This window comes from Balaenoptera acutorostrata, chromosome 20 (genome assembly GCF_949987535.1).
Source record: "Balaenoptera acutorostrata chromosome 20, mBalAcu1.1, whole genome shotgun sequence".
Taxonomy (NCBI): domain Eukaryota; kingdom Metazoa; phylum Chordata; class Mammalia; order Artiodactyla; family Balaenopteridae; genus Balaenoptera; species Balaenoptera acutorostrata.
This window is the reverse complement of record NC_080083.1, coordinates 52,384,093-52,407,790: the sequence shown is the minus strand read 5'-3', so window position 1 is coordinate 52,407,790 and position 23,698 is coordinate 52,384,093. Positions and strand designations below refer to the sequence as shown.

Sequence of the window (23,698 nt, the reverse complement as noted above, 5' to 3'; positions counted from 1 at the left end):
TGGCGCCCTGGGGCCTGGCCACCTGCCTGCCTGCCCCTCTGTTCACACTCCTCGAGACCCTGGCGGTCCCATGAGTGGTGACAACTGATTACCCTGCTCCCCCGCTCTTTGGTCTGGCGAGGCTGGGTCTGGGCTCTATTTTAAACCTGGTTTTTCGAGTTTAGGGCCCACCTGTGCTGTGGACCGAGACCTGGGTTCCAAGATGAGGCCTGGTAGAAAGCCCGGTGGCCTCCTCCTCCACGTGTGGGGTGGGCCTGGGAAGGTGTCTCCACCTCGTGCTGGCCTTTGAGCCCAGAGAAGGGGGGAGGCTCTGGCCGGCCCCATGGCTCCAAGGACCTTCACTCGCCCGCCTCCCAGGACCCGGAAGGGACCTGGGTGAGAGGACGAGAGAGTGTCCGTGCCAATGCCTGAGGCCCCCCGCATTCCTGGGAAGCCTAGTTCGGGGCACAGCCTCATCCCCGGGCAGGGGTGACCGCCCCCTGCAGCTGGCCCAGTGCCCCCGCAGTGCTCCAGGGTCCACTGCCTGGTGGCTGGTACACGCTCACACCACCTTGCAGACATCATGTACACGTGGCTTCCTGCAGCTGCTTGTAAAATGCACCTTAAAAATTCCCCGTGTGGACCGGCTTGTGGCATCCACTGGCTTGCAGCTCAGAGCATGTGCCCACTCCCCGCATGCGTGCTCAGGGACACAGGCGGGGGCTCCGGTGGGCGGAGGCGATGGGGTGCGTCCCAGTGCATCGACAGAGCTTGGGGTGCAGTGTCCAGAATCCTCAAGAAGCTTCACATACTCTTCTTGGCAACAGGAATTCTTTATCTAAAGGACTTGGTATTTGTTGTTGTTGTTATTTTTCAAATGTTTTCCTTGAACTAGTTTTGTGTGGCCTTTCAAGGAAATACGTGTTTTCAGTTTGATCCGGACACTGATTTACAATTCTGGGGCCTCAAGCATGGCCAACAGTGCCACTTGCTCTGTGTCTTATTTATGTACTTCATGTCCCTTGAGAGAGCCCATAGGGCCAGAGGGTGACCTGTGGGTCTGGATTTCCTGTGCGTGCCACCCTTGACACTCAGGACGGCATCCCCACCAAGCATGTCAGATCTGGGGCTGCTGGCGGTGCTGGGGGCCTCATCCCACTCGGGAGCTGCGGGTCTGAGCAGGTCAGGTCAGGGTGGTGGCAGCCTGGCCTTGTCCCCTGGGCTGCCCGCTTGTATTTGTCTTGGTGGTTCCTTTTCAGCCAAGGACGGGGACCAGGCACCTTCTGTCCCCTGTTGTCCTTGGCCAGTTCCCTGACTCATAGACCGCCCCCTGGAGTCGGGATGGGGTAGAAGTGGGGTCAGGGCCAGGAGAGGATGAGTGAGACTCACATCCTATCCTGCTGGGGCTGCTCAGCCTCAGCTCAGCCCTCGGCGTATGGTTGGTTGACCATGGACCATGCTGCCCCCAGGCAGCCGTGGTGGGGGTGGGGCCTTCTTGTCCCCAGGTGCCGCCCCTCCCTGCCCGCCATACCCAACAGCACTGTCAGGCCCGAGGTCAGGCTGCCATTCGGAGCCTGAGTGAGTGGAAAGTAACTTCCAGGGACTCTGGGCCCCCCCGACAGGCCTTCCCCTGTGCCCTGGTGCTGGTGTCCATGGCCCTGCCGGCATGCGTGGTGCTCAGTAAATGTTTATCACTTTGGATTAGGGGATTTGTGCATCAGGAGCTCTGGCGTCTGCCCCTGCTCCTGCATCTCCCTGCTCCGTCCTCTCCCTCCCGGCTCGTGGACAAGCGTGGTCCTGGAGGCAGACCTGTGTGGACCAGCTCTGATCCCTGTGGCCCACCCGGTCACAGCCCGGTCACTTAGCTTCCTGGAGCTGCGTGTCCACGGGGGCGTAGCAGCACCCCAGGGCTGCGGGGAGAGAGAATGGAGACTGAGGCTCACACATAACGGCCACACGTGTACCCACTCAACACCCTCGCGCAACACAGCCACACACGCTCACACCCACACCCAACCCCCTGTGTCCATGCACGTACTCACCCCCACGCACACCCTGTGCACCCACACGCACACACGTGTACACTCTGGCACACACATGCCCTCCCCCACTCACACCCACACAGACACCACCCACTCGCTCACGCTCACACGGCGTGGCACTGGCCCTGACCTCGAGCATCCTTCGAAGCCTCAGGCTGGGCCTGGGCGTCTTCCTCTCTCTGCAGTAGCCGTGAGCAGCTTGGTGCCTTAGGTGCCAGCCTGGGCCCCCCAGGGGTCTGTGCTTCCTCATGTGGTGCCTGGGAAGGGGTCTTCGCACTGGCGGCACAGGCGGCAGGCTGGACACTCAGCCCAGGGCCCAGCGAACCACAGCTATGTGTGGTCTGACCCCATCCTGAGGGGACCCACCAGCATGCCTGTGTCTCCCTTTTTCTTTTTTGTTTTTGGCCACACCCCATGACTTGCAGGATCTTAGTTCCCCAATCAGGGATCGAACCTGCACCCTCAGCAGTGAAAGCACGGTGTCCTAACCATTGGGCTGCCAGGGAACTCCCCCCACCTTGTCTCCTGACAGGAACATGCGGTTGGCTTTGCAGGGCCTACCCCCGGCACACCGTGGCTCCTCCCAGCTGCCAGGTGACCCCTGGGGCTCCTTCGGAAGCACTCTTGTCCCCTCCTCCTCCCTCGACAGAAATCTGTGCATCCGACGCGAAGCCAGGCCTTTGGGCACTCAGCCCAGCAGCGCACTGACAGTGAGAACTCAGAACTCAGACGGGGGTGGGGCACCCGCTGGCTGGAGAGGCTGCCCTCGCGTGAACTCCAACAACAGAGAGTGACCCTGGGAGGCGGGGCCCGGGACCTGCCAGCGGAGGCCAGCACTGCGGCCATTTAACAGCCCACTGACCTTGGGCAGCCTGCCCCAAGGATTGGAGATCTGTCCCTAAGGCTCCTGCCTGTGGTGATCACTGTGCTCTGTGGTCATCAGGGCTACGACAGCACCAGCAGGTGATGGAACGGCCCGATGACCAGGAGGAGCTGGCCGTCCCCAGAACCCAGCTGTGCTTCTGGGAGGGAAAGCGACCCCAGGGGATCATGTGTGTGCTGTCACTGTGATCTTGGAGGGTGGGCAGCGTCATCCCGTTAGGGCAGGGGCCACAGGAACTGTTCTGCTTTCTGGCTGGCCTCATGGGGACCAGAGGTGCTCATTGTGGCTGCCTCCAAAAGGTTCCACACGTGGGTCACGTGACCCCTGTGTGGCCTGGATGTGAGCAGGGGAGGGACGTTCTGGTGTAGGCAGCACCTCGGGACAGGGTTAGTCAGCAGGTGACTGCCCCCGAGGGCAGGGACGGGCCCTCCTCCATGTGGCTACAGCGCGTGGCTAGTGCCTGCCGCCAGAAATGGCTGCTTAACACATACTTGCCGATGAAATGAATGGAGCTCGCACTGCCTGTTCCAGACCCACGCTCTGCAGAGGAGGAAATGAGCCATCTGTGCAAGGAGGTCCTTCACGCTGACCCTGTGGGTGTGGGCAGCGGCCCTGAGGGTCTTTGGAGGCAGGTGCCGTGCGTGCCCCAGCTCGGAGCTTCTGTTCCACAGCGTTGATTTGGGGTGGGGGTTGGGACTGTGCTGACCATGCCGTGTCTTGGGCCGCGGGGTCCCTCCCTTCACGGCCACCCTCCTTCCACACCATGTCCCGGGACACACAGGGGCTGCATGTTGCAGCTACCTCTGCCTGGGCCCGAGGTAGGTGGGCCGGTGGTGGTTGGCGCCTGTGAGAGGAGACGCATGCGCTCACAGGGTCGCACGCAGGGTTGAAACCTGCAAACGTAGGGTCTCCGGTCTTCTCACCTCTGCCGTGAATCTCAGATCCAGTGCAGATGCCTGAGGCCCCCAAACCCCCAGAGACACCAAGCGACTGTGTATCCTTGTCATTCTAGAATTTCCCATCTCCTCTTGGTGGCATCACCTGGAGAGGCACCCCTCCCCCTGCCCCCAGCACACCCCTGCCTGCCGGTCTCCAGACCACAGCAACCCCAGTGCCTGGCCCACCGGTGCCCGCTCCCCAGCTGTGGAGGGAGTGACAAGACAGTGATTCTGAGTAGCTCACTTTCCTCCTGCTTTTCTCTCTTGCCATCTGCCTCCCAGGGGACGTTCTCTTCCAGATGGCCGAAGTCCACAGGCAGATTCAAAATCAATTGGAAGAAATGGTGAGTCCCAGCCTCCCGGTGCAGCCCCTGGGGAGAGAGGGGCAGATGCAGGTGAGCAGGTGCTGTCAGAGGCGAGGGGAAGAGCCGGGCATGTGCTCTGGCCATGCATCCACTAGGGAAGTATGTGCCTTCCTATGGTCATACCCAGAGAGGTGGGGGCGTCCCCAGGGCCCGAGAGAGAAGTCACACACCAGGGATGTGACCACCATGGGGGCTGAGGATATACAGATGGACCTGGAAGAAAAGGACACGGGCAAGATGGGGTGTTATGCTCAGCTGGCCGCGGGGCCAGGTGGGCACACCTCGAGTGGTGGCCTGGGGAAGCACAGGTGCACCGAGCCTATAGGTCCTGCCAGGACCCAGCAGGTCCACGGCTCGTGTCAGCTTGTGCCTGTACTACCCGCCAGCACGGGAGAGCAGGGACAGTGGGGCGGCGGTCTCTGTCTCCCCAAGGGAAGCGGAGCCTCCGTGCCTGTCGAAGGCCGCGCTTCAGTTCAGTGCTCGCTCCCGGGGCCGCCTGGCTCCGCAGGGCCCACCTGTCCCTGCGGGGTCATCGGCTCATGGATCAGACAAGCTCCTCTCTCCCATTGGGGTGCCCAGCGTCCCGGGTGCCATGATCGTGGTGACCGCGCCCCGTCTCCCGGGGCGGCCACACATCGGAGCTGACGGCTGTTTTCTCTCCATGTCCAGCTGAAGTCTTTTCACAATGAGCTGCTAACGCAGCTGGAACAGAAGGTGGAGCTGGACTCCAGGTACCTGAGCGTAAGTAGCGCCCGCCCTGTACCTGCTGGTCACCCTGAGCTGCCTGGCCTCTGCTGTGTGTGAATCCTTCCCTCCGTCTGAACGGTTTTCATCTTCCTGTGAGCTCTCCATCCTGTGGGTGTCCTGCAGCTCCTCTGACATTCATGCCCATTTGAGACTAAATGTGACCCCGTGAGTGGACTCTCGCGTCTGATGCCCCACGTGCCAGGTTCCGCTACCCCCGCCTCTCGGCCGCGTTTTGTAAAAACGATGTGAGGCAGCCGCCCTGTGGAACCTGTGTGAACTCCTCTGACCCGCTGTCGTTTCCTCGAGTTCTTCATGCCCCGACCCTGCCCTGTCGCCTCTCCCAGGTTGACAAGAAGGGCGAGGGGCTGGGGTCTGTCGGTGTTCATTACATGATTTGATCTGAGGCGCTTCCGGCCCTGGGGTGGGAGAGAGGGAGGCTCGGCTGGTTTTCCCAGCCCTGATCTTTACCTCCAGGGTGGGCAGAGCTGAGGCCTCAGGTTTGCAGCTGCGCAATTCCTGCCGTCCACGGGGTCGGGGCCGCTGTGGCCCAGTTGAGAGCGGGAGGGGCGCACCAGCTCATTGCCCGTGGTTTTGTTGTTTGAATCTCAGGCTGCGCTGAAGAAATACCAGACGGAGCAAAGGAGCAAAGGTGATGCGCTGGACAAGTGCCAGGCCGAGCTGAAGAAACTCCGCAAGAAGAGTCAAGGCAGCAAAAACCCCCAGAAGTACTCGGACAAGGAGCTGCAGGTGGGACTTGGCCGCCGCGTGCTGGGGGCTCTGCCTGGGGACACACAGGAGCACTGGGGCCCCAGTTATGGTTTTGGGACTTCTTGGGCCTTTTAGTGAGCGGTGAAGGGCAGGCGCTCTTGTCTGTCCCCAGCACTCACCCTTCTTGGTCTCGGGGGGCGAGGCTGATCCCTCCTGATGAAACTGGGCAGAGCCAGGCTCCGCTCTCCTGGGGGATTTTGGGTGGTGGGTGCCCGGCGTCCCGGAGCCAGCAGGACAGCAGTCCCATCCTGTAGCCTCGGTGGGTGCCGGAGGGCTCTCCACCAAAGGAGCAGAACCCAGAGGGAAACTTCCTGCCTGTTCCTCTGGATTCCTACCTCGGTGAGAGATCCTAGACTGTTACTCTGATTGACTTGTGAATGCCTGCTCCCAGCACAGACCCAGAGACCCCGGGGCAGGTAGATGCTGGCTGGTCCAGCATCTCAGTGACCCTGCAGCGTGAGGCAGATGGCATTGCAGGGCACGGGAGGGGCAGCCCTGGTTGTAGACGTTACGTGCTGGGGTGAGGGACAAGGATTTAGGACAGCATGGCCTGTGACGGGCATGGCCCTGATACACCTGATTCACCAGAACCCTGCAGCCAGTTGACACAGATCAGGCCCAGACGCTGCTCTCCAAGGTCGCACGTCTCAGATAAGGAGGAGGAACAGGATAGCCCCCAGTGGTCAGCAGTGGAAGCTTCCCCTGGGCACAGGCATGGGGGTGACCCCTGGGGTGAACCCCTCACCTCCTGAAGCCCCACCCTTCCTGCCAGTAATCTGGGCAGTGAGCCTGGGGGCACTGCCTGGGGCCCTCTGTGCATGGTGCACGCACATGCCCCATGGTGCCCACACCACTGCACGCAAGCACCTCTGGAGCACGCCAGGGCCAAGAGGCCGGTCCTGCCCACTTGAGTGCGGCATAGACTAGCAGGCCCCCTGCTCCCCCGGGGCGGCCCGGCCTCCGCGCCCCTCTGTGCCTGGGGCACTCAGTGGAGAGGATGGGTGGCGCAGCGGCAGCTGAGAACCGCAGCCCGCAGTGTGGGAGGCAGCCGCCAGTCTCCTGCAGCCCCTTACTCAGGTGTGTTCCTCACGTAGTCGCAGTAACTCAGCTCCCGCCTCTCTGTAGCCTCCCTTCCCCAAGTCAGACGCGTTTCCCCACATCCACAGTCTCGTGACCATCGTCTCAAAGACCGTCTGTAACCCGTCACCACCTCGAGGCCTCCCCATCCCGCGGCGAGAGCGCTGCTGCAGGGAACCCTCCCGAGTCACCCCCGCCCGGGATGTGCTCCTGGGAGCGGGTCATGCGGTCGGGGCTGGAAAGACACCTGCACTGGTGTGTGTCCGTTTTTCTGTTCTGTCCCATCCTTGATGTGTTTTGGCATTTTGTTTCCTGAAAACCTTGACCCGCTGCCTGGGAGGGCAGTGGCCTCCTCAGCGCCCTATCTTAGGGAACCCTGGGGACTGGTTTGGAGGCCTGGTGACAGGGACAGGAGGCTGGCTTTCCAGGGGTTCAGCCTGTGCACCCCCCGCCCCTTAAGGTGCTTTTTTTTTTCTGGTGACAGTTTCATCGAGAGGTAATTCACACACCATGTAACTCACCCGTTTGATTTTGAGTACATTCATAGCGTTGTGTAACTATCACCACAGTCCATTTTAGGATGTTTTCACGGCCCCAAAAAGAAAGCCCGTCTTCACTAGTCCCTCCCCGCCCCCCAGCGGCATGACCGGGATCATACGACATGTGACCTTTTGCGTCTGGCTTCTTGCCCTCAGCGTGATGTTTCTGAGGTTCGTCCACGTTGTGTGTGTCAGTGCTTCGTTCCTTTTTATCATCATGTACCCGTGCTTCATTCCCCTTTACGGCCATGGACTCGGAGGCTCCGTCCTGTGCCCGAGGCCCTCTCCCTGGACGAGCTGGTGCTGCTATGACCAGCTTGCATAGAGCCGTCAGAAGGGACTGTGTCCCGGCCGGTGCGTCCTGCGGCTGGGAGAGGACAGGCCGGGCAGAGGTCAGTGCGTGTGGGCTGGCGTCATCCATGGTGTTCACTCCTACATGACTCGGAGCCACATGGGCCTGGGTCATCGTGACTCTGCTGCCTCTGGTTCCCAGTGGCCCACTCCCCTTGCCCCAAAGCCCCCGCCACCCACTGCAAGACCTCTCTCTTCGGGAGAGCCCTGACTGCTCCACTCTGGAGTCTGGGCCTGCAGGGCCGAGAGGGTGGGATCTGCTCCCCCAGCCACGCAGGGCCAGGGGGACACAGCACGGGCTCTGCAAACCTTAGTCTTTCCATACGGGCAGTTTGGTGGTGGTTCTCTCCTTGCAGGGGGCCTCCCAGCAGTTCCCCAGCTTGGTGAGGCCGGCCATGTCCACCCTGGCCTCCTGGGACCTGGGAGACATCCAGTGCTGACCTTTCTTCCCGTGTCTAAGGGTCACCCCACAACTGAGGCTCCCCTCTGCCCTGTCTCCTCAGCACAGCCCTGCTGCCCCCGGTGAGGCCCAGTCCCCTCCCGGTATCTGCCCTGAGGCTCTCGCTCAGGGGCCTCCTCTTCGCCCCCCTGTGGCCTGTCCCCGCCTGGGCACAGCCATGAGGCCCTGGCCATTGGGTTTGGGTTTGGATCCCAGCTGTGCCCCGTGTGCACTGGCACACGGCCGTGTGTGGTCACGGCGAGCTCCATGTCCTCTCTTGGTTTCCCCGCTTGTGAGGGGTGTACCTCGGCCTTCCTCCCATCTCAGAGCAGGAAGGGCCCTGGGGCCTGAACAAAGCGAGGTCACCCCTCCCCGTTCTGTGCACTTCCTCGGTTTCCCTTCTCTGTCCCACCCCCTCCCTCGTCTTTCCCAAACCCACCCCACCCCCCTTCTCTACCTGTCCCTTAGCCTCCTGAGGGTGCTATTGCAGTGATCCTCCTCCAGTAATCGAGTTCCTCCCGGGAGGGCTGGGGGCTGTGTTCCACACTGTCCCGCTCGCCGTCCAGCCCAGGCTGCTGACGCGGTGACAGGTGGCATGTGATGTTACTCCGGTTGTGGTTGTCTTTCCAAGGGTGGGAAGCAGAGCGACAGTCCAACCAGTGTGTTTTTTGTTCCCTGGTGGCGCTGAACCTGAGAGGCCAGGCTGGGGCATCCTCAGTCCCTCACCCCGCGTCCGTGCTGGAGGGGGTGGGTGCTCAGCGTGCTCTGAGACGGTGGAAGGCACGCTGGGCGCCTGGCCCATGGATGGTTCTGGCCTACCTGGTGGCCTTGTGGAGGTGCCCAGCCCACCTGGGCACGTGAGGGTCCTTTGGCACCTGGGTCTGTTCCTTCTGGTTCTTGGAACCTCTGCAGACCTGGCCAGGAGCCAGGGCCTGATGTCTGCTTTGAGGTGTGGCTGCTGGGGGCTGGGAGGGCCCCTAGGCACCTTTTGGTTTGACAGCCCCTCCCCTCCCCAGTTTCCCCTGGAGGAAATGCCTGGGCAGGGCAGGTGTGCTGAGCCGGCCCTGCCCCTCGCCTTGGCTGAGGTCCTGCTAGTCACAAGAAGTTCTTTAAGACACTTTTTTTTTTTAAGTACTTTTTTTTTTTTTTTTTTTTTAATTAATATTTGGCTGTGTTGGGTCTTTGTTGCTGCACCCAGGCTTTCTCTAGTTGCGGCGAGCGGGGGCTACTCTTCGTTGTGGTGCGTGGGCTTCTCATTGCGGTGGCTTCTCTTGTTGCGGAGCATGGGCTCTAGGTGCGCAGGCTTCAGTAGTTGTGGCACCTGGGCTCAGTAGTTGTGGCTTGCGGGCTCTAGAGCTCAGGCTCAGTAGTTGTGGCGCACGGGCTTAGTTGCTACATGGCATGTGGGATCTTCCCAGGCCAGGGATCGAACCCACGTCCCCTGCATTGGCAGGCGGATTCTTAACCACTGCGCCACCAGGGAAGCCCAAGACACTCTTTTCCTGAGGAAGAGCAAGACTCTGTTCTCCCTGTCTCCATTTCTTAGAACGGCCGACACCCCAGCTCTCACGCAGTCCACTCCGGTAGCGGATCAGCCGTGGGGGCAGCTCTGTACGTCCAGACTGTAGTTCACGGCCCTGCCCTGGAGAGCTTGGCCTCGCCTGGACCCGCAGGACATCCTGGCCACTAGACCTGCTTACTCCAAGCAGATGTGTTTGCACGCTGTCACCAAGTGGGGGCAGGATTCCAGACTGTTTGGGCCCCTGGGGAGGTGGGGAAGGACCCCAGGCACCCATGGTCCCCCCCCCGCTCTCTTGAAGCCCCCTCTGTATCCCCAGGGTCTCCAGTCCGGGGACCTTCACTGGGGCCTGGGTCACATGTAGCCCAGTGGGCAGTATGTGTAGGTGGGCGTGGGCCTGGGCCCCACAGCTGGCACTGCGGCGCCTCTTGGCAGAGGAGGTGGGACCCCCAGACCGACGGAGCCCATGCAGCTCTGTTTTCCAGGTATGGATACACTGGCCAGGGCTCCCACGGGTGGATGCAGGTGTGGGCTGACTCAGTGGTCCCGAGATGGGTGGACTTCATTGGGTCAATCCCTGGGGTCACCTGTGAGCCTTCTGGAGCCCCTGGTCCATGTGTTTTCCCTCCGCGACTGGAGCTCAGCGTGGGCAGGATGCTCGCCAGGGAGGGCAGAGAGGCCTCCGAGCACCCGCCAGGCAGGGGTTGACCCTTGGAGCACCTACACACCTCCCGCAAGGCACCTCAGCTCCTGAGCGGGGCGGAGGCTTGTCCCCCGTGAGCGTGTCTGTCTGTCTGTCAGTCCATCTGTGATGGGCTCCCCGTTAGTGGGACTGGGCCAGTTTCGTGAACTGCTGATAATTGAGACTGTGTTTTGGGATTTCCAGCGAGAGAACTGATTTTAATTATAGGTCAGGGAACAGGCACTTAGAGGCATTTGGGGCGCAAACTAGGACAGAGGTTTTTTTCTAGAAGTAGGGAGCACACCAAGTACTGCCCACACGGCTGAGGTCACGCCCTGCACCTCTGGTCATGGCCGTGCTCGCCGGACCAGGCGCTGACAGAAGCGCCCATCTGTGTGGAGGCGGCTACAGGGGACAGTCAGTGGAGGACGTACCGTGTGTCTGACGGGGCGTGGTCACAGGCCTCCTCTGGCGCCCTGTCTCTGGCCCAGGGTCCCCCTCCCCAGGCATGCAGGTGCATGGTTGTACTTTAGCCTGACTGTCAGGTTCTCAAAGCTTCGGGGTGATTCTGATGGACAGCCGGCCCCTGGCTGGTTGGCGGTCTCCAGGGCTTCGGACGGAAGGGTCCGGGCTGGGGTGGGACTGGTGCCGAGAGCCATCCCGGGTGAAGCACTTTGGGAAGCAGTGCTGGGTGGAGTTGGTCAGGCTCTGGGTGCACGATCCCCTTATAGATCGGGAGGGACTTGGCCAAGGATTTCTCCCATTTCTGTTTCCTTTGGCCCCACCCCCAGCCCAGCTCTGATTAGGCAGGAGTCCTAGTCCTCCAAGGGACACCATGACTGTTAGAAAACCCAGCAGTCGTCCGTGCCTTTGGGATTCGCGTTGGTGTGTGTGGCCGGCCGGTGGGGGCCACGGGGAGGCAGTGTGTCCTTCCCACCCCTTGTGTAGGCTCTGAGCTCTGAGGGAGGGGCCGGCAAGACCGCAGCAGAGGCGAGAGCCCAGGAAGAGAAGGCTGGAGGCAGATGGATGGGCGTGGGTGTGGGGCGGGGTCACCCCCAGTGTGGGCCAAACCTTCTGCCGGAGCGCAGAGGGCCAGGGCCCTGGACGGTCCCTGCCAGCCCAGTGCCAGGCTCTCAGCAGCCCAGACTTGGAGCTGCTGACACAGGCAGGCTCCTGCCGTTGGGAGGGCAGAGGGCCCACCCACCCAGCTGGGGTTGAGGTTGCCAGGGGCCCCCTCCTCTGCTCTGATCCATCTTTCCCGTTCCCTCTCTGAGCCGCAGAGAGCGGGGCCTCGAGTGTTCTGGGTGTGGGGTGTGGGCTGTTGCCGGGGCCTGTGCTGACTGAAGCAGGCGGTTCCTGCAGTTTGCTCCCCCTCACTGGGCTCCCTTGTTCCGGGAGGCGCCTCCAGATTGCTGTCTGAGAAAGGGGAGAGATTTGTTCTATTTCAAGGGATGTGTAATTAACAAAGCAAAAACAAAATAACCATAATTTAGATCTTCAAAAAAGATAATGGCAGAGGCTGCTCCTGTTAACACGTGGAGTTTGATGGCAGTGGTTTAAGCCCCTTATGCGTCTGCTGTTCTTATTTTAAAAAGCTCTTCAGTGTGAAAGGCGGTCTGTGGACAAGGCACCGCATCCCAGCAGTGGGACATCTTCTTTCCTTGGAGTATAAGCAGTTAGGGGTCCTCCTGGAAAAAAAACAACTGAGAAGCCAGAAGCTACTGCGCCCTCTTAGGGCTTCTGTGTCCACAGATGGTATCAGGATTCTCAGTCCTCTGGGGGACTCTGTCCCTTCCCCTGGTCCCCGCCAAACCTACCCCCAATTCCCCAGATCAAGCCGCACAATTCCTCCTCCAGACTGGGCTGCCTACTTGGATAGCACCGTGGGAAATCTGGAGCATCTTACGCTGTCAGAGCTGGGAGGGCTTTCGGGGGCAGCACCAGGCACACCGCACCTGTCTTTTCGCACTGAGAGGTGGGCATGTAAAAAAGTAAGAAGAAATAGGTGAAGTGTTTTATTTAGTGGCACATGTCTAGAGTGTTATTTAGACACGCAATCATTATAACAAATACTAGTGAGGTATTTTGCGTTCCTGTTTTTCTGCTGAGTCTTTGAGGTTGGATATGAATTTTGTACCTGCAGAACCTCCAAGATCACGTGAGGCAGGGGCTGCCATGTCAGGTAGTGACAATCTGGCTCAGCCCCTGAGGAAACTGAGACCCAAAGGGTCCAGAGACTTGGCAGGGACCACCCAGTAAGGTGGGCACAGGAGCCCAGGCTCCACCCTCCTCCAGGTCCCAGGGCAGCAGAGCAGACCTCAGACCTGGATGGCGTGGATCCTGGAAGTTTGGCGCACTCCCTGGTGGCCACCCAAGGCCTTGGCTCAGCGTGCTCACAGATTGCTGAGACCCGTCCCCTTGGGCCTCAAGCCTTTGTCAGCATGTCCAGCCCACTGGTGTGGACAGAAGTGGCCCCACGTTCTCTCCTGGGGTCTGGGCATGGGGATGCCCATGGGCGCACCCCTCCCAGCACATCCTTTTTGGACACGCCAGCTTGTGAGTGTACTGGGCAGGGCGTGGGCAGTGGGATCTGTTTGGTCACGGACCACCCCCACCCCCCCGCCCCCCGCCAATCTAGTGATGGCTGTGGGCCCTTTCTCAGGACATTGGGAAGCCCGGGGCCCGTGGGTCCCTGATGCCTGCAAGAGGCACCGCACTTTCTGCCTAAGGATGTGCCCACAGCACATTCCCCGCAGAGCTGCCTGCTAGCTGTTGCGTCTGCTGGACCGTGGGCAGGAGGGCGCAGTTGCCCTCTTGTTCAGCCCCGGCCCCAAGCCTTGCTCTGAGCTCTTGTGCTTAAATGAGATTTTTAAGGGTCCTCCTACAATCCACTGAACCGCTGCCACAGCCCTCACCAAGCTTCACCCACTGACCCAGGCTGGCCTCCCTATTCTTGGCCTGGGTGCCGAGTGCATCAGACCAGGGAGTGGGCACAGGCCCGGTCAGCAGCTCCAGGGAAGCCACCGGCTGCCCCCAGAAGCTGCCCAGTGACTGAATGCAGCTTGGGGGCGTCCGATTCTGGCTGTACCTTCCTGTACATCACAGCTAATCGAGTCCCCTCCTTGTCTCCTTGGAGTAATGGTTACCAGTGGTGACAGCTGCGGCCCAAGGATTCCGCTGTCATTCACCAGCTGCAGCGGTTAGGGGCAGCGTTGGTGTTTTGAGAAACGTGGGAAAGCCACGATGGCCTATCCGGTGAGGGAAACCAAAGCCTCGGGTGTTTTCTAGAACGCCCCTCCCCCACTCTGAGTCACCGGCTTGCTCCACAGAGGAGAGGAGACATGTGTTCTGATCACTTTTGTCTTCTCGGATTACAGGGCTGTTCAGCCCAGGGTGACTAAGTGGGAGCGTTCTGTGGGTCTTAAATGCTTTCAGCTGGGTGTTTCTATAGTGCGGTCTCCATAGCACCCGCTAAGCAAGGAGCAGGGGAAGGTGGGGGCAGGGAGGATGCATGACGCCAGGAGCCTGGCTGCGGTGCCTGCCTGTGGCAGGGACCGGCTTGGGCCGTTTTCTGGGACCTGTTGCTAAGTCATCAGAGCTGTAGGGTCAGGCACGTTCTGTCCTCTGCACGTCCAGAGAGCGCGGACACTCCTGCACATTTGGGGGGTGTCCCTGCCGACAGTGGCCAGCGTGGCCTGGAGGCTGCAGCGGGGGGCGGGGCGGGGGGGTGTGTCCTCCTCCTCCGCCCGTTCGAGGGCGAAGCTCCTCACTTGGCCTGGATTTCTAGAATCTGCCCGTGAAGTGGTGGCCTCTCTCCCCAAGAGGCGGCGTCCTGGGAAAGGAGGTCAGGAGGGCCTGCCGTCGTTCCTTGACAGAAGTGGCAGCCAGTGTCCTGGCCGGCTAGCGCTCTGCCCAAGCCAGATGCTTGGTGTGGGGACCGTGGAGGAAGGGTCGGCTCTCCGGGTCCTCGTGGCCCCCGCCTGGGCTGGCCATCCCGGCCGGTATAGCTCAACATCTCTCCTGCCCTATCCCAGGCAACTGTGGTCCCTGGGAAGACACTGGGTGGCTCTCGTAGCCCCAGGTTCCCTGCCTGAGACCTGAGCTGCTCCTGGCCATTCTTGGGATTCGTTTGAATAAATGGAAATCTTAAAAATAAACCACCACTCCCTCCCCCGGCCCGAGAGGCTGCCAGGCAGCTAATGAGGCCAGCGCCCCGCGCCATATCGTCCCGAGCTGGTTTCTCTCCCCTCCAGGGAGTGGGAGCGTTGAGGTGAAAGATGTTACCGCAGCCTGAAAACCCAGAAACCGTCAGCAGGACGGACGGGGACGCCAGGCCGGCACGAGGAGGAGCCGTTCTCAGCAGCAGGCTCAGGGCGGGCGGACCCTGGGGGCCCACATCCCGGTTTACGCTGCTGTCCTGGGGTAACCGCCGGAAGAGGTGCCTTTCCCTCCCCAAAGTCCCCAATTAGGGGACAGTGGGCGGTCTCCCTTGGGCCTTCCTGCATGAGGTTCCGCGCTGACCTCTCAGCGCCTCAGCCCCTCTTGCCTGGGCGTGGGGTCTCCACGTGCCTGGCTCACCCTGCGCCCACCCCTGGCCAGCACTGGAGCAGCCCCCAGGGAGGGTGGGAGGTGGTGACCCGGGGAAGGGCTGGCCGGCTGGGGCTTATCCTGGGGTTAAAACACAAACTCCTTCCGGAGCCTCGCAGCAACTTTTTCTGAGGCTGCCCCTTAGGGGGCTTCCAGGACCCCAGCCAAGCCCCTGTGTGTGCCCCTGTATGCAAGGATGAGCAGGCCAGGCCGAGGGAGGCGTCTTTGTTCCGGGCTGGTTGAAGCCTGCAAGGCCACGCCGATGTCCCACTATCCCCCGGACGGGGTAGGACAGCCACGGAGCAGAGCGGGCATGGGACCCTCTGGGGGATTTCAGTCTAGCATTGAGTGTTGTTTAGGTGATGGGGCAGGGGCAGCGGGGGTGTGCATCAGGGTCCCCCTCTCTGAGGGAGCCCAGCCCCTCCAGGCCCTTCTGTCCAGAGGGTGTTCCCGCCCCCAGGCTTCCTGTCCGCATAGGGGCTTCGGGTGTGAGCCACTCCCCCTTGGTGGGCAGCATCTGAAGGGACCTCCCCACACAGCACAGCCTTGCCCACGGTGGCCTCCACAGGCCCCCAGTAGCACCCCAGATCTGCAGACTTGCTCCCCCACTTCCTGAAGGAGCCACAGTGCAGGGGAGGTTCTGCAGGAGCAGGGGCTGGAGGCTCTGGGATGCGCACATGTTTCATAACCCGGAGAAGAGCACTTGGAGCTGCTCGGGATGCTGGGTGGAGTGGGGTGGGGGGGGGACCAGCGGCAGTGGAGGCAGGGAGCAGGGCTGCGCTGGAGGCCTCTCTCCTCCTGCACAGACTTTCTCAGGCACCCCCACCCCGCGGTGTGGCCGGCCCTGCGGCTGCTCAGGAGGACCAGGGCCGGCTCCTTTAGGGGTGGGATAGTGGCCTGGCCCATTTTGGCTGCCCTCCCAGGGCAAGGAGAGGGGGTTCAGTGTTGAAGGCGGGGTGATCTGCAGGCGTTGGAGGGGGGAGCAGGGTCCCAGTCCTGGTGGGGGCGCTGGGCAGGCCCTGCCTGGGGTAGTGTGCTCACTCACGCTGACAGAGCTGTGTGCTGGTGAGAGCACTGGGGACGGCCCACGCCCGGCAGGCGGGCCCTTGCCCTCCCGCTGAGCGCTGCTGGAGGGGAGAGGAGGTGAGGTGGCAGGAACAGCCTGCACTGCGCCCACCGGCTCCGCACCACCCACCCACGCTGAGTCAGAGCTGGTGGAGGAGGCGGGGGAGGCCGCCCCCTCGTGGCCTGGACCTGCCCGTGCCGCCGGAGGATGCAGCTTGATTCGGCAAAGGCTGCTCCCTGGCCGGCCAAAGGAGAGCGATACCAGCTGGGGGCGGGGGAGTCTGTGCCCCGCGTGGAGCGTGGAGGGGAGAGAGGGGAGAGAAGAAGAGGGCTGGCAGGGCCTCCCACACCCGGGAAGCCGGGCCCTGCAGACTCACACCCAGACGCGGAGGGGGGCCTGCAGGCCTCCCTGGGACAGCTGCCCCCAGTCTTGCTGGTACTTTGTTACTGAAACTTTCCAACCTGCAGAGAATGTTCTGGTGTGCTCCAGTATCAAGCGCGGTCTCCTGTGTCTGCGTTCTCTGCCCACACCCATGGGATCTGGGTGTGAATTAGTTATTCTCCAACACACAGTGCCAGCTGAGCTTTCCTGGTCTACCGAGCATTAGGGTGGCTTTTATTATGTTTGGAGTCCGGGTCCGAGGGAGGTGACCACCGCCACCAGCCTCACCAAGCAACCTGCCAGCATGGTCCCCACACGTACGGCTGCCGGGGCACCAGGGGGCAGTGGCACAGCAGGGCAGCCCCATGGCCGGGGTGAGTCACACGGCCAAGCCCCACACCGGTGCGCTGGCCAGGAGATGTGCTCCCCCTGCGTGGGGCCGCCCCGAACTGGAGGTGATCACGTGCTGTCCCGTCGCTGGCTCACCTACCTCTTCTACCCCCTCTCCCACCCCCAGTACATCGACGCCATCGGCAACAAGCAGGGTGAGCTGGAGAGCTACGTGTCTGACGGCTACAAGACTGCTCTCACTGAGGAGAGGCGGAGGTTCTGCTTCCTGGTGGAGAAGCAGTGTGCCGTGGCCAAGAGCTCCGCCGCCTACCACTCCAAGGTGGGTGTTCACTCTGCATGGGGCCGAGCCCTTGTCGGCAGAAACGACGGCTTCCCCCGGGGGCACCAGGACGCGTCCAGCCTGGAGCTGTCGTGAAGGAACACTGTGCTGAACGTCCCGTGTGTTTCGGATTTCCCCAGGGCGAGAGTTCTGGAAGGAGAGTTACCGGGTTAAAGCTGCAGATGCTTTAAGACTCCCGTTAGAAGTTGCCGGCTATGTTTTTGAGAGCACTTACACTAACAGCCCACTAAGAGGGTCTCCTCCAGGGATCAAGCTCCTTGGGAGGGGCTGCAGTGCCAGGGAACCCCTACAGAGGCCAGCTTAGGCCCCCGGGGCCAGCGAGACCCAGAGGACACACCTCCCCTGCAGGGACGGGTAGCTTTACTGGGGCTGCTGTTCCTGTAGTCCACAGGTAGGAGCTGGGGTGGGGTCAGAGCTGTCTGCGGGAACATTCCAGAATGTTCTGAGAGTTTAGGTGTGGTTAGGCAGCTCAGCCAACCCAGGGAGGCCCTCGTTTGTGTCCTTTCTCCATAAAGGGCTTCTGCGGGTCAGCACCTCATACACATGCCTGATCTGACTCAGCTTCTGGTCCCCAGGCTGGAGCTGCCAAGGAGACAGATGCCCTCCCTCCACGGAGAGGCTCCTGCTTGCCTGGGCCTGCCCAAGGGCTTGCTGCCACCACAGGTGCAAAGCAAGGACAGTGACAGGACTTATGTCCTTTGCAGGGTCGGGGGTCGGGCCACCCCGCTGAGTGGGGCTTTGCCGTCAGGTCCTGTGCCCCGAGGGCTCACTGGCAGCAGAGCGGTGCTTACTGCAGCCGCAGTTCTCTAGCAGGGCCACCGCAGCGCCCACGCGGCCCTAGGCAGCACTGTGGCAGGCGTATGCGCCCTCTGGCGGCTGGGCCCTGTGACTGGTCAGGGAGAGCACAGGCCCATCCGTGCCAGAAGGGCAGGAAAGCCGTCCTTTTCCAGGACGCCACCATCTCCGTCTCCTGGGGGCCCTGATCGTGTGTATGCGAGACCCGACAGCTGACTTCCCAGGGAGCTGGACGCCAGCCCCCTGGTAGGTTTAAAGAGGCACAAGCCCCCCGGGCTGGGGCACCGGGGCATGAAGGCAGGACCACCCCAGCCTATTCCCAGCAGCAGGCGCCCGGCATTTCCCTGTGCCTGGGCTCAGGCCCGACAGCAACAGGGCCATCATCAGGGTGGGAGCCCTGGGCTGCGGCGCCCTGATCCTGGGTTGTCCCTGTTAGTACAGGGTCCCTGCTGACCCGCTTTCTCACCACCAGCCCAGACCCATCAACTATATCTCTCAACCAGGAGCCAGTTAGTAAATATCTCCAGTTTCGGCTATTGCACAGAGAGGTGGCCACAGATGGGTAAACCAACGGACGTGGCTGTGTTCCAGTCAAACCTTGTTCACAGACAAGCAGCCAGCCCTCAGGCGGTTGTTTGTTGGCCCCTGGTTTAAACCAGCAGGTGGTAGAGGGGGCCACGGCCTGCTCCAAAGAGCTGTTTGTCCAGCAGCCTCCAGTTTCCCCATGTGGACGCCACCTCCCTGCCCCAGACACAGGTCAAAAGAAGTGGGAAGAGAGACTTCCCTGGCAGTCCAGTGGTTAAGACACGGCGCTTCCATTGCAGGGGGCGCAGGTTAGATCCCCGGTCGGGGAACTAAGATCCCGCATGCCACGCGGCACTGCCAAAAAATAGGGGGGAAAAAAAAAGTGGGAAGATAAGTGAGGAGAGACAGTGAGGGCTGGACAGACCCTTCCGAGGTCCTGGAGACCATGACTGCCCCAAGCTGGGGGGCAGCTCCACACAGGGGGGGTCTGGGGTCTGCAGTGGAACATGGGTTGTGTCACCTGTTGCAGGTAGGGTAGCCCACTTTGGTCAGAGGGCCAGGAGAGGGGGAGGGCACAGCTGCACCCCAGGCCCTGAGTGTGTCCATGTCATGGACACAGGGCCCCTGAATGGGCTGCAGGGACCCTCAGGCTGCTGTCTCACTTCTGGCTACACCCCCATCCTGGGGCCCTGGTCAGGCCTGTGGCTTCCTCATCCTTTGTCAGGCCCTGTGCTCTTCTGGCTAGCTGTCTCCTGGGCAGGCCCTGGTGCACACTGGAGGGACAGCTGGGCTTGCGGGCCCCTGGGTGGTGCCCTGATCGTAGCTGGGCTTTGGGCAGCTCTGTCCCTTCCCCACGGTCCCCTCTGTCCCTGCGAGGTTTCCTGGCCCTCAAGTCTGCCCGAGTGGCGCTCTTCCTAGTAGCTCAGGGTTTGCCCACAAAGGGCCTTTCTGTTCGGTGGCTGACCACTTGAGCACCTGTCCATTTCAGCTCCCTCAGGCCCCTGGGGAGGCCCCGCCCTGATCAGGCCTTGGTTTGATCTCATTCCTGGGGGTCCCTCGACTGCACAGCTCACTGCATCATATCGGCCCCTTTCCCAGGTCGGGGGTCAGGGACTTACAGGTGGCTCATCTGGCTGTAAGGCACCCCACCTGGCGAAGAGCAGCCCTAGCCAGGTGTGCCCCTCCCGGGGTGGGTGTGTCTCTTTAGAAGCCTCCCAGTGCCAGGCGGGAGCCAGGGGGCTGCATCAGTGAGGTCGGCAGCAGGCCCTGGCCTCCCACAGCCCCGCAGGCAGGCTGCAGGAGCCTGCGGCCGGCCCTCATTCCCACCCTGTTTGGCTTTCTCCGCTTCAGGGCAAGGACCTGTTGGCGCAGAAGCTGCCGCTGTGGCAGCAGGCCTGTGCCGACCCCAACAAGATCCCAGACCGCGCCGTGCAGCTGATGCAGCAGATGGCCAGCAGCAATGGGTCTATACTCCCCAGCGGCCTGTCGGCCTCCAAGTCCAACCTGGTCATCTCAGACCCCATTCCGGGGGCCAAGCCCCTGCCAGTGCCCCCTGAGCTGGCCCCGTTTGTGGGGGTAAGTCCTTGCTCTGTAAAGCTTTATGGGTGTGGGGGGGGATGGCCCCCCTTGGCACCAACGGTTGGCATCCCGTGGCAGCTGGGGCGCCCCTGCTGAGGGCAAGGGGTTCTCCACACTGGCCTTACCCGGGCCGGGCCCTCCTGCCACACCGCCCCCATGCCGCCTCTTCCCGACAGCGGCTGTCTGCCCAGGAGAACACGCCTGTCATGAATGGCGTTTCGGGCCCAGACAACGAGGACTACCACCCCTGGGCTGACCGCAAGGCCGCCCAGCCCAAGTCCACGTCTCCTCCGCAGTCTCAGAGCAAGCTGAGCGACTCCTACTCCAACACGCTTCCTGTGCGCAAGAGCGTGGCCCCCAAGAACAGCTACGCCACCAGTAAGAGCTCCGCTGGGGCCCCGGCCCTGCCCCCGCCCGCAGTAGTAACATCACACCTGAGGGGAGGCTGGGGAGGTCCGGAGGCTCGCAAGTGTGCGTGCCTATGTGCAGCACCCTGGGGCCCCTTTGAGATTGCCTTCCTGGACCCTTGGGCTTGGCCAGGCTCCCCCATTAAGTGAACATGATAGGGCGGGGTGGTGTGGGGACGCCAGCAGCTCAGCTGGTGACAGGAGCAGGTGAATGACGCTGGGGAGGGCTTTGCTGACCGTGACAGTTTCCCGCCCTGCCGTGTCTGCCGTGGTCGGCACTCTCCCTCCCGCAGCCCCACCAGTGGCCTCGGCCCGTGAGGGTCTCCTGATTAGCAGATGGCAAAGCTGAGTCTCAGGCCCAGAGAATTGCCCCTGCTGATGAGTGGCAGGTCGCAGACTGAATCCACACGCACCCCAGCTCCCAGGTCCTTCCAGAGTCTGAGCCAAACAGCCCTGGAGGCCTGGCAGTCGTCCATCAGGATGGACAGTCCACCTCCAGGCCCACCTGGGGCCTCCTAGCATCTCACCATCGGGCAGCTGAGCTGACGGGAGGGTGACCGTGCCCTTACCGCTCGGGGCAGAGATCCCCCTCACACCTGCCCTGTTGTCCCGGCAGCCGAGAACAAGACCCTGCCCCGCTCGAGCTCCATGGCAGCTGGTCTAGAGCGCAATGGCCGCATGCGGGTGAAGGCCATTTTCTCCCACGCGGCTGGGGACAACAGCACCCTGCTGAGCTTCAAGGAGGGCGACTTCATCACCCTGCTGGTGCCCGAGGCCCGTGACGGTTGGCACTACGGCGAGAGCGAGAAGACCAAGATGTGAGTCCTGCATGGGCGGTGGGAACGTTGGCCTCATGACCTGGTCCTCAGACGTCCTGACTCTGGGCTCTGGGTCCTCCTTTGAACTGATGATCCAGGTCCCACGCTTCTGTTGGGAGGAACAGATGTAGCCGAGGGCCCCCCACCGTCCCTCACTTGCACATCCCCTGACTTAGCCCATCACCCCACATGTGCGTGTGCCCTCCCGGTCAGAGAGGCCAGCCTTCCACCCCAAAGCCTTTCCGTGCATGTGAGCAGCCCTCGTGCTGGGGTTCTAGAAGTGGCCTTGAGCCGGATGGGCCGCGCCTTCACGGCTTAATTGAACGCCTTTTGCCAAGAGGCTGTGCCAATGCCTGGCTCTTGCTCAGCCAGGGGCCGTGCAGGTCAGGGGCTGTCCCCTCCCACTGCCACCACCGTTGTCTGCATGCGTCTGTCCGCGGGGTGAGAGACCCCTGCCCCAGGGCAGAAGCAGCCTGCCTTAGCCGGGGAGGGAGAGGCTGCGCTGAGCCTGGCTCTGGCCTCCTGGCAGCTGCCACCCTTGAGGGGGAGCTCTGAGGAGCAGGGGCACCGGCAGGGCACCCGCATCCCCAACACCATGCCTGCCTCCCCCCAGGCAGCCTCTCACGTTGGTGCCGTGGTTCTGTGTGGCCACTTGGGGCTGAGGCCCTGCCCAGCTGGGCCACGTGGCAGGAAACCAGTCCTGTTTGTTGAAGAAGTAAGAGCCTTGCCTGGGTCCTGGCACCTTCCCTCACCCCCAGCCTCGCTCCCGTCCGGAGCAGGGCAGTTCCGAGCTGGACGCACACCCCGCGTGGGTGCAGGGGTCTCCTGGTCTCCCTGGAGCACACACACGTGTCCCCTCCTCAGGTGCAGCCAGGCTGGGGAATGGGTGGGACTTGGGCCGGATGGCAGTCGGCCCCCACGCCGGAACGCAGAGGCCCCGGCACGCTCTGACGGGGTCTGCTCTTCCAGGCGGGGTTGGTTTCCCTTCTCCTATACCCGGGTCCTGGATGGCGACGGCGGTGACAGGTTGCACATGAGGTGAGCATGCCGACAGGGGCAGGTGGCCCGTAGCTCTGGGGAGGGGCTGCACGTTTGAGGCCCTAGGGTGCAGGGGTGCAGAGGTGCTCTGAGGGCGGCGTCTGAGAGCCCCGGGGGTCGCTGCCAGCTGTGGGGGGCGGGGTGGGGGCCCCGTGAGCCCCCCAGGTCCCTCTGGCCCTCGGGAGAGCAGGAGACTCGCTGCCAGAGCCAGCGAGGGGCTGAGCGGCTGCCGTAGGGCTCGGCTCCCCTCCCGCCTGCGCGCTTCACACCCCGCTCCTAGGCGGGGGCTGGCCCACTGGGGCGGCGTGGCTGCACCCCAGGCCACGGAGAGCAGCCTCTCGTTCCGCCGTCTTTGCGGGGCCCGTGGGGGCCGGGCCGGGCCCGAGCTGACGGCCGTGCGCGCCGCCCCCCCAGCCTGCAGCAGGGCAAGAGCAGCAGCACGGGCAACCTCCTGGACAAGGAAGACCTGGCCCTCCCGCCCCCCGACTACAGCACATCCTCCCGGGCCTTCCCCGCCCAGACGGCCGGCACTTTCAAGCAGAGGCCCTACAGCGTGGCCGTGCCCGCCTTCTCCCAGGTGAGCTGGGGGCCTTGGCAGGGGCCGTTGATGGGTGGGCTCGCCGCAGCCCTGTGTTGGCACCTCCACTGGAAGGCCGTGGGCTCGGGGGTTTGGGCCTGGCATCTGTACCCCTGCTGTGGCCACCTCTGGGGACACGGCCAGACGCCCTCTATAGTCTCAGGGCTCTAGAGAAGGCACGGCGGCCCCTCTGCCTGCCCTTCTCTCGGGCTGGGGTGCTGCCGGCCTTGAGACTGCTCTGGACGCTGCGTCTCGGGTGGAGCCCCTTCCCTGAGAGCCGTGGGGCTCCTGCAATCATGGGTCCGAGTGCAGACGAGTGTCTGCCACTCAGGGCCTGAGACGTGGCCGGAACCTTCTAGTTAGCGTGTTTCTGGGGCCCTCAGGAGGCAGGGCCGGGCACGCGTGGTCAGGCCACCTGGTACCAGGCGACCAGAGGCAGAAGACTGAGGCTCGGGTTCCCGGTGGATCCCCTGATGGATCCCCCAGCGTGCCTGGTGGTCTTGAGGTCAAGGCGGGGCTGGGGTGTGAGTGTGGACGGTGCTGCACAGCTCTGCCGGGAAAGCTCGTGGGGTGGCGGGGGCCCAGGCCTCCAGGACGTTCATCTGCTGTGGCTGTGTGGTAGGCAGGGGCCAGCAGCTCTGTTCCGGTGCCGCGCTCTAGGGCAGGGCTCGGTTTGGGGGTTGGGGGGCCCAGGCAGAGGGGCGAGGAAGAGAAGAGAACTCAGATCTCTCTAGGATTTGGGCAGCCAGAGCGTTGACCCAGCAGCTGGGGCTCCTGTATTGACAGTGTGATGTCAGAAGTGGGTGAGGCAGGGAAGGGCTCTGGGTACGTGGTGGCCGACTCTCCCTGTCCAGCTGTCCCTGTCCGGCAGCTGTCCTGTCCTCACCCACCCCTCCTTCCTGTGAG

General features: G+C 62.6%; 1 protein-coding gene across 6 annotated transcripts in view; it reads left to right on the top strand.

Moving 5' to 3' along the window:
* Positions 1-23,698, top strand: part of BAIAP2 (BAR/IMD domain containing adaptor protein 2) — a 70,557-nt gene that overhangs the window by 37,110 nt on the left and 9,749 nt on the right. For 4 of the 6 annotated variants that reach the window (XM_057535934.1, XM_057535936.1, XM_057535937.1 and 1 more), the window contains exons 4-12: positions 4,125-4,186; positions 4,877-4,948; positions 5,564-5,701; positions 16,881-17,033; positions 19,725-19,949; positions 20,129-20,330; positions 20,976-21,177; positions 22,147-22,215; positions 22,630-22,792. In XM_057535934.1, coding sequence (XP_057391917.1) covers positions 4,125-4,186; positions 4,877-4,948; positions 5,564-5,701; positions 16,881-17,033; positions 19,725-19,949; positions 20,129-20,330; positions 20,976-21,177; positions 22,147-22,215; positions 22,630-22,792 — 1,286 coding nt within the window. The remainder of the gene's footprint in view (positions 1-4,124; positions 4,187-4,876; positions 4,949-5,563; positions 5,702-16,880; positions 17,034-19,724; positions 19,950-20,128; positions 20,331-20,975; positions 21,178-22,146; positions 22,216-22,629; positions 22,793-23,698) is intronic. The other 2 variants (XM_057535938.1, XM_057535939.1) reach the window with 1 other exon arrangement.